The sequence below is a fragment of the Crocuta crocuta genome, unplaced genomic scaffold, assembly GCF_008692635.1.
Source record: "Crocuta crocuta isolate KB4526 unplaced genomic scaffold, BGI_CrCroc_1.0 scaffold518, whole genome shotgun sequence".
Classification (NCBI taxonomy): Eukaryota; Metazoa; Chordata; class Mammalia; order Carnivora; family Hyaenidae; genus Crocuta; species Crocuta crocuta.
Genome location: NW_027530514.1, coordinates 454,520 through 470,829, shown reverse-complemented (window position 1 = coordinate 470,829; position 16,310 = coordinate 454,520). Strand labels below are relative to the sequence as shown.

The 16,310-nt window shown below is 35.3% G+C and overlaps 1 protein-coding gene across 1 annotated transcript in view; it reads left to right on the top strand.

The window, feature by feature from the left end:
* The window catches only part of RIMS1 (regulating synaptic membrane exocytosis 1), a 478,148-nt gene extending 462,517 nt beyond the window's left edge, over window positions 1–15,631 (top strand). The window contains 5 exon segments of the mRNA XM_077767235.1: window positions 4,254–4,392; window positions 7,457–7,569; window positions 10,871–10,972; window positions 11,594–11,733; window positions 13,025–15,631. Coding sequence (XP_077623361.1) covers window positions 4,254–4,392; window positions 7,457–7,569; window positions 10,871–10,972; window positions 11,594–11,733; window positions 13,025–13,243 — 713 coding nt within the window. The 3' untranslated portion in view covers window positions 13,244–15,631.
* The last annotated feature ends 679 nt before the right edge of the window (window positions 15,632–16,310 follow it).

Genomic DNA, 16,310 nt, shown 5'->3' with positions numbered 1-16,310 from the left:
TGTAATCTGTTTGTTCTTTGTGTAATACTTGGGATAGCAGTTTCAAGTCAAAGGCTTCGTGTCATAATTTGATAGGAGACTTCATATTTTCACCAGGCTAATGATTCCTCAGTGGATACAAATAATTGGTAAATAATGAGAATTTTATTTAGTGGTTTAATGCATTATATTGATATTTTAAAATCACGTATATGTAACGTATACATATGCTATAATTACAACATATATACAGAGATACAGATAATTGTATACATTTGCACCTGTATAGAAATTTGGTGGTTTTAATGAAGTTTTTAAGTATGAGAATGTGTACATGAAAATATATGTGTAGCTAAACCATTGTTCTGTTCATAAAATGAATAAGATTAGACTTTGTGTTTTCCTAAACTGGGGTATAAAGGAATGATCACAAGACTTGAAATTCAGAAGATCTAATCCAGCCTGACATTGAGCAAATCATTATACTCACTAGAATGGAAGTTCCTTTAGGGCAGGGACTTATGTCTGTTATGTTCATTCCTGTGTCACCAGCATCTGGAAAAGGCTGGGCTCAGCATAATCGCTGAACAAATAACTTGTTACATGAATTATACTTCTCCAAAATTAGTTTCCACATCTACAAAACAATGTTCTTTCCAACCCTTGTATTCTAAATAATATTAAAGCTGTTATGAATTTAAGTAAGACAGATTCATAGCTGGACCTGTTTACTCAGTTTTTACCTGGGCCTTTATAAAATTGTCTAGTTCATCAAGACTCTTTTCAATGAGTATTTATTAACATGAATAAGACGAGAGCTAGATATCAGCCCATATTTGCTATCTTCAAAAGGACTAAAACAAAAACTTTAAAATTAACAGTGTATTATTCAAAGTCATCAAATGAAGTAAGTGTAAAAGGAAGTTCAATAACCAACTTCTCAAATGTTTCCTCAAAGTATGCAGCATTTACAGTTTGGAAGCTATTAAGTCTTAAAAATTGCTCTAAGAAAGTTAAGACACCCTGTAAACAAACCCTTCTTTAAGAATATCTGATATTCCAATTACATAGTATAAACAAATTAGTAGACTTCACTTTTAATTTTTTTTCATTCATTGAACAAATATGTAATAAGTGACAACCGTTTGAAACCTGTGTTAGGAAATGATTGCCCACCTGATAGCCTGCCGTCCAGTGTCACCTGCACTTCCAGCTGTACACCAAGCCCTGAGATCTCTGGTGCAGGAGCCTCTTGGTCAGGGTCAACAACATTGGACAGACTGCAGAGGGAACCTGTGTGCTACTGGGAAGACAACGGCCCCCTCCTGACCAACATTACTCAAAGGCTCCCTATCACAGCAGCCAGTCACCAGGACCAGTCCCACCATGGGGATTACTTTCCTGTTCCCTCACTGCCTATATCATCATCCTCCATACTGATGACTAACGAGACCCTGACCCCTTTATAATAAAGCCATTGCTGCTCTACCCTGTCACCCTTTATTCCCCCTTATCCTGCCTTTTTTTTCCATAGCACCTATTACCAGGCATATATTTATTTGTTTATTTGTTCATTGCCTTGCTTGTGTACACACGTACGCTAGAATGTAAGCTCAATGATAGCAGGAAATTTGTCATTCATCAGTATATCCCCAGCACCAAGAGCAGTGAATGACACATAGTAGGAGCCTAGTAAATATTTGTTGGATGGATGGATGGATGGATGGATGGATGGATGGATGGATGGATGGATAAATAAATGAAAAACTGAATGAGCGAATAACCTGAACTTCCCCACTACTGATCCTCTTCACTGTTTCTCCTCTAGTTTCCAGCATCACCTCACCATTTAGATGTAAAGTTTGCTCTCATTTTTCTAGCCATGATAGTACTTGTTCTCAATGAGAATTTGTTGTTCCACCCCAGGTTTATTGCCTCCTGCTGGTTTGGGTAAACATTTGCATAACTCTGCTTGGCTCAGTTTGGTAATACAGCCTTGGGACTCTTGCCTTTACCCCTCAGGTGGGATCCAGCCATATGTGTGTATGAATGAAGTGTTGCTCGGCCATAGTTCACAAGGGAACTACATCTGAAAAGGAGGCAGAGTATATAAATAAATAAATATGTAAATAAATAAAAACAGCACTAGAATGTCAATAAATGAAGTCACTGCCTTCAGTAAGTGTACAAATTCTACAATGACAAGTCATGTAGACAGGACAGAGACTAGAAAGGGGAAAGGTAGAGAATGTATGAGCCTTAGGGGGCAAAATAGGTACATCCATATGAATGTTGGTAGCAATGATTTAAATTACTATAATGTTTCTAAATGGCAATTTATAAAAAGCTATTAAGATTAAACAGATTTGTACCCCTTCACTAGCATTCAGCTCCTAGAAATATGTTCTGTAAAAACTCTCCTATTACAACTGGAAACATCCCAAGTGCTCATCAATAAGGACATGGTTTAATTATGATATCACAATACAGTGCACCCATTAAAAAGAATAAATATAGACTTGTTTGTACTATAGTTAAATGGAATGCGGAAATTGCACATTAGTAGGTGTGGTGTGATGCTGATATTGAGTTTATACCAGTTTTCTAGATACTATGGATAACAGTGAGCAATATTCACAATGTTCCTCTCCTCATAGAGCTTAAATTCTAATTGGGGAACAGACAACAAACAAACAAATAGAAGTTTAATGGCAGAGCAGCACTATGAAGACATAAAGTATGGCAAGAAGATTAAAAAGTGGTGAGGGCCAGATAAAGCCTCACTGAGGAGGTGACATCGACACAGAGACCTGAATAAAGTGAGGGAGCACAGCAAGAAAATCAGAAGGGAAAGACATTAAGGAAAACAGACCCTGAAGCAGCATGCTTGGAGTATTCAAGAAAATGCAGGAAGACCATGTGACTGGAGAGCAATGATCATGGGGACCAGAGGCAGAGTGTGAGATTGGAGAGGTAGCCAGGGGCCAGATTATGTGGCATTTTATAGACCATTGTAATAATTTCAGATTTTTCTTTTAATTTTGATGATAAACCACAAGATCTTGAGCAAGGAATAATATATTCAAATTTGTGTTTTTAAGAAACTGCTGTGGCTTTTATGTAAAGAATATTCAGCATTGAGTCCATATAGTAAAACCAATTATATATTTTATTAGACAGTCTACAAAAGAATTGCAGTGACCAAAAATGAGAGGAAAACATGCAATTTTCCATATGGTTTATCTAGGAGTGTTTTGGGGGCACTTGCTTCACAGAGGTTTTATGAGGGTTGTAGAGTTTATGTGTCTATACAAATATAGTACTTAATGTATATGGTTATACATATAGAACATTTTTTCATATATTAATGGGCATTAAATGATACTATGTGAAAACCTGAAAGAAAAGCTGAAATACATATCAAATGTGTAAATGGAAAAAGTGTGGCAGGTATTAAAAGTCTGTCTAACCTTTTGGTATTGTTCTAACCAAATAAATGTTTTCGAATTTCGTTTCTATGGTAAGAATAGACTGCTGGTTAGTGCATTTCAAAGTGGCTTGAAGAAGTTGCCATGAACTTAGAGTTTAAGAAAATTATCAGCCATTATAATTCATAATGCAAAAAGAGACACTCAAAACTGCCAGTAAGAAGTCATTCAGTTCAGTCCAAAAGCCAGGAGATAGCTATAAAGACTTGAAGTTAATACCTGTTCTACCTACATAGGTATCCTTATATGCCATCTCAGATGAGATCATGTATGTCAGTGTGTTTCAAAAATCATTAAACAAACAGTTCTTTTTATAGGATTGCTAATACATGGCCAAAACTGGTATGCGTTCCTTGTGCCTTGTTCTCCTTTAAAGGACAAGACCCATTCATTTAGTTCTGTTCCCACACATTTGGAACATTCCAGATTGGGAGTGTTCCTTTTTGGTTGTTCCGCATTATATTTCCCCATAGTGCAGTGCAGTACCAAATCCAACTTTTCACTGAAGTGGTTAACTTGAGCAGCAATAATACAGTGAGTTCATTTTGGTTCACTGAGATTCAGGCAGTCTCTGGAACAGAACAGTGGTCTCCCTTCCACTGCTACCCCTCTTGGCCAAAGAATGTTGTTGGCAAAGAGATTTAGCTAATCTGATTATTCTCTTAGACTCTTTTCCTGAGTAAACTTTTAATTATATGCATAATTGTTTAATTTGCAGAATCAACCAGTATTCGGGGAGAAATTGTCTAAACAAGACTTAGAGTTTCTTGTGTTTTCTCTTGTCAGAGTCAGGCCACAAGAAGTTAAAAAGCACCATACAAAGAAGCACAGAAACAGGAATGGCAGCTGAAATGAGGAAGATGGTAAGGCAACCAAGTCGAGAGTCTACTGACGGCAGCATCAACAGTTATAGCTCCGAGGGAAAGTAAGTGATGTCAGCACATCTGTATGGCTTAAAAACCATGGGTTTTTAGTCACAGGTAAAATAAAGCCACCAATGGTTATGGTGCACCTTACTTTTTTAATGTTTATTTATTTTATTGTCAGAGGGATGGCAGAGGGGCAGAGAGAGGGAGAGAGAGAATCCCAAGCAGGTTCAGCACTGTCAGTACAGAGCCCCGTGTAGGGCTTGGTCCCACAAACCGTGAGATCATGACCTGAGCCAAAATCAAGAATCAAGTGCTTAACCACCTAAGCCACCCACACACCCCACAGCTTATTTATTTAACTAGAAGGTCAACCCTCTATTTTAAAACAGCCTTACCTCTTATGATACATACACATGGACACACCTCAGCACTTGGTCACTCAGACCTTTCAAAGGTAGGAAGAGAAGCCTGTTAAACATAAATAAACTGATCTCCATCAATCCAGAAAAGCTCATAATAGTCCATTACTGGATGTTTATTGTAGAAATGCTACATTTAATGGGTTATTTCATATGGGGAAACTCATTGTCTGGCTCACTCACCAGAATCTGAATTAAAATTTATTTTTATTATGATTTTTTTTGAAGTTTATTTATTTGAGAGAGACAGAGACAGTGTAAGTANGTCCCACAAACCGTGAGATCATGACCTGAGCCAAAATCAAGAATCAAGTGCTTAACCACCTAAGCCACCCACACACCCCACAGCTTATTTATTTAACTAGAAGGTCAACCCTCTATTTTAAAACAGCCTTACCTCTTATGATACATACACATGGACACACCTCAGCACTTGGTCACTCAGACCTTTCAAAGGTAGGAAGAGAAGCCTGTTAAACATAAATAAACTGATCTCCATCAATCCAGAAAAGCTCATAATAGTCCATTACTGGATGTTTATTGTAGAAATGCTACATTTAATGGGTTATTTCATATGGGGAAACTCATTGTCTGGCTCACTCACCAGAATCTGAATTAAAATTTATTTTTATTATGATTTTTTTTGAAGTTTATTTATTTGAGAGAGACAGAGACAGTGTAAGTAGGGTAGGGGCAGGAGAAGAGGGAGAGAGAGAATCCCAAGCCAGCACAGAGCCCCATGTGGGACTCAAACTCACAAAACCACAATATCATCACCTGAGCTGAAACCAAGAGTTGAATGCTTAACTGACTGAACCAGCCAGGCACCCCTCAATTAAAATTCAGACTCTTGATTTTGGTTCAGGTTATGATCCCCGGGTCGTGAAATCAAGCCCCACATTGGGCTCCCTACTGAGCATGGAGCCTGCTTGGGATTCTCTCTCTTTCTCTTCCTCTGTCCCTACCCCACTCAGGCTCTCTCTCAAAATAAATAAACATTTAAAACAATTAATATTCCACATTCCTACTTTTCTCCAAACTATTTTGGGTTCTGAGTAAGTCTAATAGGACTTACTCTCATAATAGGAACTTAAATTTTTTTGTTTTTAAAACATCACTTTTTTTTACCTTAGGAAAAGAACCCAAAATTCATCTTCCTTACTATCTTTGTGATTAAACAGTTTTAGTTAGTTTTAAAATTCATTAAATTTTCTTCCATATGATAGGGAAAATGATAATTGTCACAGATGGTTGTTATGAGGATTAAACAAAATAAGATACATTAAAGAAAAAATAAAATAAAATAACTTTGAAAAAATATAGCTAGATTTGTATTTTACTTACTTTTGATCTGCTTTTACATATAGATCCTGCAAAAAAATCCTGCATTTTTCTATGCTTGAGAATTTTTCTGGTAAAACCAAACTTTTACTGAGGTGATAGATCTTAACAATTAAGTAATTATTATTCTGCAGTGGGTTCCTTGGGGATTGACTGTGGAAATTTTTCTATAATTATTCATTTATTGCCATTGAAAAACCTCATTTACCAATCTAATAGTAATAATTTATTTTACTTTACTGGAATTGTTTTATTCTGTTTAGAAAATGAAATAAAATTATGCCAACTTAATGATCATGATATGCTTACCCATTCCTGAAACTGTTAAGTCTGTTTATTTGATCAAATGATTGGTCTGAATCCTCCTGGCAACATATAGTTAAGAGCAAAAATCAGCAGACATGAAAGTTATGGAAATGAACTTGCTGACAAAATGCCAGTATTTGATGAAATATTGTAATGTGTACAAATGAAAGACTAGAGATAGTATTTTGTGATATAAAATTAATAAATCAAATAATATTTACCTGAATAAGCCACTTAACCTCTCATAGATTGATTTTCGTGGTCTCTGGATGTGATAACAGTCTGTGCCCTCTCTAATTTCCTTGATTGTGAGGAGGTAATATATGAGAAAGCACATTGGAAATAATAAATCCCTACAGAGATGTGCTTATCAAAAACTACTCATTGAAGGCCAAATATTTAGCAACCATGGTTCTTGGTACATGGATACGTCAATAAACAAGAAGGGCACAGTTACTCTCTGCTGGAGCTTACAGCCCAGGGAGTTCAGGTAGTCATGGGTAGTAAGAAACAGATGTATTCTAATCAATTCTTTTCTACTTGACCTAAATAAAAATCTCAGATAATATAAAAATGTAGTTCATTAAAAAATGAATACCTTAAATATTTTTATTTGTAAATAAGAATTTGTACTTTGCTCTGATATTTATTGAAGAAATTATCAGGCATTTTTTTAAAGTTGAGCATGGTTACTTAATGTTCATGAGCAATTATTTATGTAAAGTTCATCATACAAGTATTTGCATCTTATATTTTATGTCAATAATATACTTATGTAGGAACTTGTGTTTGTAAGTGTCCAGAAAACTTATTATATTAAGAACTATAACCTAAGCCCTCCTGAATAGAACATCAGTTCTTAACTTGAGAGTTTATTTAGACCTTTTCTTAATTAGTGCTGAGCTTTGCTTGGTTCAGAGGCAATGAATGCATAGAATCACTAAGTAAACTATCCAATGTTTATGATTCATGATCAGAATTAGTAGTCAGATGGACACTAATGAAATGAATTCTAGGAGATCTAATGCTTTGATTTTTGTCCTTTTGCTAATAGCTTAATATTTCCTGGAGTACGACTAGGAGCAGACAGTCAATTCAGTGATTTTCTTGATGGACTGGGACCAGCTCAGCTTGTTGGCCGCCAAACCCTTGCCACCCCTGCAATGGGTAAGAATCACTTTTCCCCCACAGGAAAACAGACGTTTGGTGATTGACAAGGTCATTTAAAGTATCATAATAGTAATATAAGTAAGAAGCAGCATTTTAGCTAGGATATTGTTGGTTTCAAATGACTATTCTAATTTCTAATGCATATTTCTAACTTGAGACATTATACAAAACAAAGTTAGTCATAAATATTTTAATTTATCAGAAAATACCATCAAGATAGAGAGTCTACAGTAGATCCAAACGTAGGATAAGGGTAGCATTTCACAGCCTGGCAAGATGGTGGATTTTCCAGTAAAGGATGTTGGCATAACTGTTCCACTAAGCAAAAAAAAAAGATTAATGAAATTGCCTCCTACTGAAGACTTAAAAAAAATATTTTAGGCTAAATTATAATGGAGAAATTGGGTAGAGAAAGACACTAAAAAATACTGACAAACAGTTACATTAATGTTTCTATGCTCTTGGAGTGGGAAGAACTTCTAAAGTATCAAACCAAAGCTAGATAAGTTGAAAACTTCTACTAGCAAAATATACCCTAAATTAAGTTAAAAGAAAAATGATGACTGGAGAAAATTACATGTAACATGCATAATAGATATTCACCCAAAGGACATGAGATTCTAGCTTGCAAGGACCCATTGAATACTCAGCAAAATGCATGAAAATAGGTCACCACAAAGGCACATCATCATGGAATTTCACAACACCAGAGATTAATAGTAAATTCTACAAGGTTCCTAAGAGGAAAAATAATTCTATACAAAACTATCAAAAAGTCAGGGGCTCCTGGGTGGCTCAGTCAGTTGAGCATCTGACTTTGGCTCAGGTCATGATCTCACAGTTTGTGGGTTCGAGCCCCATGTCAGGCATTGTCCTGATAGCACGGAGCCTGCTTTAGATTCTCTGTCTCCCTCTCTCTCTCTGCCCTTTCCCTGCTCACTCTCTCTCTCAAAAATAAATAAACACTAAAAAATTCAGATTTCCATTGGACTCGTCAATAATAATATTGGAAGCCAGAAGATTACTGCATATTACCTTCAAAATTCTCAGTAACAATTGATTTCCAATGTAGAGTACAATAGCCAGCCAAGTTATCACGTAAGTTTCAGGCTGGAATAAAAACACACTGACAAGAAAGGTCTCAAAACACTTTCCTAATGCACAACATTTCTCAGAAAGCTGCTGGAAGATATACTTCAATGAAATGAACTAAGTGAATTAAAAAAAAAATTGAGAACTGAAAAAGGAGGAAGAAAAGATCCAGCAAATGAATGCTTCAGCACAAGAGAGAAATGTTTGGGGTACCCAAGATGATAGTGAAGGAAAAGCTAAAGATAACAGTTGCAGCAAACTTTAAAAGCAGTTTGTCCGAATGGTAGCCTGTCAGAATCCATAAAATAAAATCTAAGAATACCTAATGTGATTGATTTTATGGAAGAAGTAAACAACCAGGAGAGAAATAAGGTGTTGAATTAATGATACATACATAAAAATGTAAACAAATGCTTTTTAAAAAGACACTTATTAAGTATAGGGAAAAGAACGAGCTCTCCAAGAACTGAGAAGTAACCATAGTGTTCTAATTCACTCATTTCTAAGTAATATCACATAATCATATTTATATAAACTAATAATGGAATAATGGAATGACAGAAAGTGTCAGTATATGGTGGGGGAAGGAAGGCAGTGAGAGACATTGAAGTTAGAAACTAATAATATATCTAAAAGCAAAAAAACATAGGAAAATACCTTATAAGTTTAGTACTTAGAAATACTGAGGCAAAGGCCAAACAGTAAAAATAAATCACATAAAAATATTAAAAATCTTGAAAGCAGTGACCTTTGGAAGGCAAGGAGTTGAGAGAGAGAATGGGAATCTTTTATACTAATAATTAGGCTTATAGAACAGTTAGACTCTTTAAACTATGTGTGTGATTAACCAAACCAAAGAGAAATCCGGGAGCTGAGTCTAAAACAGGGTTATAAAACTAATGGTTCTCAATCCAGAACCACAAAGCTGATCAACTGACTTAGCAAATAAAGAGAATTCACAATGGAGAAAATGATTATTTCACTAAGAAAAATTAGAAATAATTATATTTCTTTTAAGAAATAAAGTATCATATCAACCAGAAATGATGATCACCTTAGTAAACATGGGCAAAGGTTATGAAGACGTAAGACATAAGAGAAAGAATACAAACTGAAAATATTTAGACATATGTTCAGCCTCTCTATTAATCAAAGAAATACAAATTATAACTTTTTAACCATCAGATTGGCAAAAATTAGACATATTGCTAATACCACTATTAGTGGCTATAGAATATGGAAAGACAGATATCGCTGGTGGTAGTACAAACTGGCACAATCTTTCTGAAGGATACTTGGCAATATACATGGCATTTTTGAATGCCCATTCAATTAGACCGGAATTTGTGCTCAAAAGATAAATGACCATGTGTACAAAAATTCTCTATAAAACTGTTCATTGCAGTGCTATTTATAATAGCAACAATGTAGATAGCCTATATTTGTAGCCACAAGAATTGGTTAAGTAAGTAATGACATACTCATTCACCAGTCCCTCTAGTCAATGAATTAAGGATGTATGGTCATGACATAGATAGATAGATAGATAGATAGATAGATAGATAGATAGATAGATAGATAGATAGATAGATATAGACAGATAGATATAGAGAGAGAGAGACAGAGAGAGAGAGAGAAAGAAAGGAAAGAAAGAAAGAGAGAGAGAGAGAAAGAAGAAAGAAAGAAAGAAAGAAAGAAAGAAAGAAAGAAAGAAAGAAAGAAAGAAGGAAAGAAGGAAAGAAGAGAGAGGAAGGAAGGAATAGAGGAAAGGAGGAAGTTAGTTAAAGAGAAAGTACTTCTGAGATGGGATATTCACCAAAACATTAATAGTGATTTTCTCTAAATAACGGAAATACAGTTAATTATATTTTATACTAAGAAGTATTATATATTAGATGACAAAAAGGATAAGAAAGCTTATTATAGAAGAATAAGTTAAATCTAGTATTGTTATAATTAAGTGATTTATAAACTAATATAGAACTCTCATAACATGGATTAGTACCAGAAAAATGAAAAGAAACAGTTCAAAACCTGATTTGGAAGAAAGGGAAGAAAAACGGTATCAGGGAACTCTAAATATTAGGGTTTCTTATCAAGATCATGAAGATCCTAATTTGGAGTCTATTATTACGTACGTCTGATTTTTTTTATCTGTATGTAACTGCAAAGAAGCTGAAACACTTTGTTTCCCTTCCACTTGCAGGTGACATACAGATTGGAATGGAGGATAAAAAAGGCCAGTTGGAAGTTGAAGTTATTAGAGCACGAAGCCTCACGCAAAAACCTGGTTCCAAGTCTACACCTGGTAAGGAAAGGTGGTTCTGAGTTTGGACAAGAGAATCTGACATAAGCAAAACTCACAATATTTGCTGCATTCGAATCATATATGCTTTGCATCATCTGATTGATTAAAAAGGCAGCTTTTCTGTATTCTTTGATTCTGTAAAAATGGATCTGGGTTTTCCTTGTGCAATTATACTGTCAGAAAGTCTAAGTAAGAGTATGATAAAATTAAATTGAGTTTTTTTGCACATTTACAAATGAAAAGGAAATTTTTTTAATTCCAATCATAAAAACGAATGTGCTTNCCCTCTCTCTCTGCCCCTCCCCTGCTTGTGCTCTCTTAAAAATAAATAGAAACATGAAATAAATAAGTAAATGTGAACTATAAAGCCAGCTATACCCCAAGTCAGTCAATCTTAGGTTAATCTCACATACATTTACCTGAAATGAGGAAAATGGCAGTAATGGTAACATAAGGGTTTTAAGGAATAGAATTCATGGAGCACTGAAAAGTTAAAATGATTTAAATAGTCAGTGGAAAACTTTCAGTAAGCATCTCTAATTCTCTAATAAAGCATTCTCTAATAAAATCAGTTTAACTTGAAGGATTAACTTCTTATATGTTAATGTTACCTTTGTTCAGCTCCATACGTCAAAGTATATCTTTTGGAAAATGGGGCCTGTATAGCCAAGAAGAAGACAAGAATTGCACGAAAAACCCTTGATCCTTTGTATCAACAGTCCCTGGTTTTTGACGAAAGTCCACAGGGTAAAGTTCTTCAGGTATGTAAAAGTTTGTTTGACTTTTTACATTGTAATGTTCACATTATCTATATAAGCACTGAAGAGTGTTCAAACATGAAGAGAATAAATTTCAGTTAGGAGAAATGCAGTGTAACATCCTTGAGTAGAAAAAAACAAACAGTGAATTTACAGTATAAATAATATGCAGTATTAAAAATATCTAGTGGATCTAATAGATAATACAATGTTTATTTTCTCTCCCTTCTTTTTTTCCTTCTCTCTATCCTCTCCTTCTGCTTTTGCCCTGCTTCCCAAAGCCCCTCTTCTTGATAGGTACATAGGTAGGTAGGTAGGTAGATAATCAAGGCAAATGATACTGATAATTTATTGAGCATTACTAGGTGCCAGACATGGGATACAAAGAAGAAAGGAAAGAAAAAGAGAATGCTCAGGACTGGTGAACGTCAGATGCATTGTTACATAATTACATACATAACTTCTTTTAAACATTTTAACTACCGTGTACATAAAATATCATTATCCCCCTTTTAAAGATTATGTATGAGGATCACAAAGATTAAATAACTTGGCAAAGTCACTCAGTAAATTGAAAAGGCAGTTTCACCACTCTTGCCTGTGTGAAGCAGGCGAATGCATTCAGTTGAGAACATCTCCTGATGACCAAAGGACTGGAAAATAGAACCTTAAGAGTAAGTGTAATAGAATGAATGCTTATCTGATACCAACAGGAGTTGACCCACATTGTGCTAACTGCCTGTAAGCTCACTGACATTCTAATCATCTTATCAAATCAGAATTGTCAGGCAAGTGCTCAAAAGGAACCAGCTTACAATTATTTTTCAACCTTCACTAACAAGTATATAATATAAAAGGAATTTAATGAATATTCTCATTCTTTATACATACTCCATCATGTGCACACTCCACCATACACCGAATTGCATTGTTTTACCTTCCTAACTTGTACAAATTTTGATTTGTACATTACTTACCAGATAGTAATTTCTAAAGAAGGTATTAAATGTATATATAAAGAAACATGCATATGTATTTCTTTATCATGGTTTATGTAGATAATACCCCTCATTGACTATGGAAACATTAGTTGCTTTCTATCTAATCTAAAAATTATTGTGAAGTATCTCTTTGAGCACCTTAATGTTAATATCTTTCTATCTGTTCCTCCTCCTTAGTGTCAGTTATATTCATTTCCTCTCATTCATTGGCCCACTTTTGCAAAATAGTTTCTTTCAATTCTTCAAATATGAAAGAGACATCCGAGTTTTATTGCATTTCTCTGTCTCTGCAGGTCATTGTCTGGGGGGACTATGGCAGAATGGACCATAAATGCTTTATGGGTGTGGCTCAAATCTTGTTGGAAGAACTCGATCTATCCAGTATGGTAATCGGATGGTACAAGTTGTTCCCACCATCATCCCTGGTGGATCCCACACTCACTCCCCTAACCCGCCGGGCTTCCCAGTCATCTCTGGAAAGTTCAACTGGGCCTCCCTGCATCCGCTCATAGTGAACTCCTACCAGAGTCATTCCAGTGAAACTCTACCTTTCAGGATAATAATCTGAACCAGATATTTCATGATCAAAAGCATTGTTGGAGACAGACAATCAACTTGTGTTTTGCCTGTAGTAGTTTTTCAATAATATGTCCCACTTGTTGTTTAAAACCTGGCTTCATATGACAGAACAAGGCAGTCTATCAAATTACAGTAAGAGTCAACATGCTAGTGAGAGTCACTGATGCTTCTAACAAACAGAAAAAGAGGAAACTTCAAATACACACACACACACACAATTGAACAAACTGGAAACTCTCACTCTGAAAAGCTGTATTTTACACATTACTGCACAGACCACAAGCAGTGTTATTTCCCTGGTGTTTGAGAAGTTTTGTTTTTTGTGTGTTTTGTTTATTTGTGTGTTATTTGTTGGGTTTTGGTTTCTTGATTTCTTTTGCTTTATTTTTCATTGTATTTGTTATTTCCACTAGTTTTTGGATATGTCACGACAGGCCTCATGATGCTTACAAAGACCCTTCCTTTCTTTTCCCAAAAGCACCAAAAAAGGGCTGAAACAGTCTCTGTGGCATCTCCCCGAAGTGTTCAGCAACTAGGCAAGATGAGGCCAATGAAGGATTTCACTGGCTTTCATTTTATAATTTGTCAAAGTCCTATGTGTGCAAACCCAGAAAACAAAAAGTCATCTTCTAAAACACTTTCTTAAAATGAAGAGCATATCTGTTTGTGTTCTAAAACATTAATTTATTTTTTCCATCATTTTTCATGGAAGACCTTTAGAGAAGTCAATCTGCAACTAATGCTGGGAACTAAAACTAACCACATAATTGTACTTTGGAAACACTCCTTGTAATAACTTTTTCTTCCTGATATCCCAAAAGATAAGTATATGCTCATGTGTATAAACTATACTTTTGACTTCCCAGAATGGTGACTAGAAATGGATTTGAGCCTAAGACACTTTCAGCTATGCCCAGGCTTCTCGGCCATGTCTCAGTGTAGACATACCCATCTGCCCTGGAAAGAGCATGGTATGAGCTGTCCAATATTCCACTGGAAATTCCAGTTGAAATATTCTGCACTAAAGTAATGTTTTTATCAAATTTTAGTTTACATTTCTTTGAGATTGATGCAAGCACAAAGCTTGATTTTTTAACGCAAAATATCCTACTTTTGGGGGGAAAATAAAACAAAGTCAAATTTCAACTTGCATTTTCTTCATTTGAGTTTTTCTTGGCCTTGAATTTCCCTTGTGACATTCTGTATATGTGCTACAAACTGCAGACTCTGCAGGTGCATTGATACGTTCTCCCTCCTTTTATGAGTCATTCAACTTTTGTGATCACACAAATAGAGCAGCATGACTTGGAACTGTTCAAAGCTGCATGCACATTTTTTTTTTTAAAAAAAGGAAAAAAACCCAAAAGGTTATTTAATAATGTATGTTAGTTCCACATTAGGACAGCTTGTATGTTGCATGTACTTGTACAGTTTGCTCGTAAATTACTATACTGAAATAACCAAGAAATCTAAGCCATCCATTTTTGTTATAGACATTTTGCAGGTTTTAGCCAGACTCTGTATGTGAGTTTGGTGTGAAATGTCTATAGATGGACTTTATTTTTTACCCTCTGGAAAACGTGATGTAGTATGGACCAAATTCCTTCTAATAAATATTTTGGTGTAGATTCCTACTGTGGGGCTGTAACACATGTAGACACTGTGTACACACTAGGTTTTAATCCATAGACATACTGCCTGCACCAAGTGAATTATTTATTATTATTTACACATGCCAGAATTATCTGCCCATCATTCCACAGGGCACAGATTGACCACTACTCACCATGCTGAGCAGGAAGAACTGAAGCATTGGTGCACTTCTACTAGATTCCGTTCTGTCTTAGTGGCCAACAATCAACTAATTATAATTGGGTAGTACCTTTCTATTTTGACCACTTGTCTTAACACTCCCCTGTGCTTTTAAAATGAACAACTCATGTATGTAAAACATGTTTAATAAAATTTACTTTTCATGTCAGTTGGTAGCCATCTGTGTTCTATGTTTTGCCAGATTTCCATTGTGGGTTCTATGGTGCAAAATGGGAGCCAGATCATGGGAAAGGGAGGCTGGGATTTGTTGTCTGCTGTGGGCATTTGACTTGACTTGTCACTGCACTATATATGTCTTAATCTACACCCAAAGGGTACTTTGCATCACATACAAGTTTTCACTTTGTCAGCCTGTCTAAGTGAGCACATGACTATACTTCTGAAAAGTGGCATTATTAAAAACAATAAATCTCAGTAAGAATCAAATGGAAGGTTGTTTTTTGCTGCTGTTTGAGTGTACTAATAAAAGAGACAACTCTATTGTCCAATTGCTGAATCATTTCCAGTTATGTGACATATCAAAAGATTAATTTCTGCGTCTCTCATCAAAGCATCTGGCTCCTCTTTCCCTCTTTTCTTTCTGAACCCCTGACTGACAGACCTTTGCCTTAGGGTAGGCCAACTCAACAGACCAAGCAAGCCATTAATTTATCTTCAATAGAATCTTAGGGAATAAATATATCTTCAAGTATCATAGATCAGTCTCTATAAGTAATATGTTAAAAGAAAAATTAATAGCTTCCTTGATTTTATGACTCTTTTTCGTATGCAAAAGCGTGTTCATGTATTTCATAAAATCATCCTCACAAAATACTTGGTAAGCAATAATTTCATATTGCAGTACATATTTAGTAAAATTGCTTTTGAGATCTAATCTCAACCTTTTAAAAGCCCTTAGTACTTTTTAGACCACACCAGCTTTAACTTAAAGCAAAATAAACACAATTAAATATCAAATCTGAGACAATAAAGCAATGTGAGGCACGTCACTGCATAAGTTGTTTAAAATTTTTTAAGCAGTTGACTTGAGTTTTACCCTATTGAGTCAACCAATTGTTTGGTCTGCAAGACATGAAATTATCTGTTAGGTTGGGTCAAGGAGGAGAAAAACCAACAGATCAGTTTACAACAAGCTGTCAGAGCAGAGCTGTTTAAAGCATATAACCG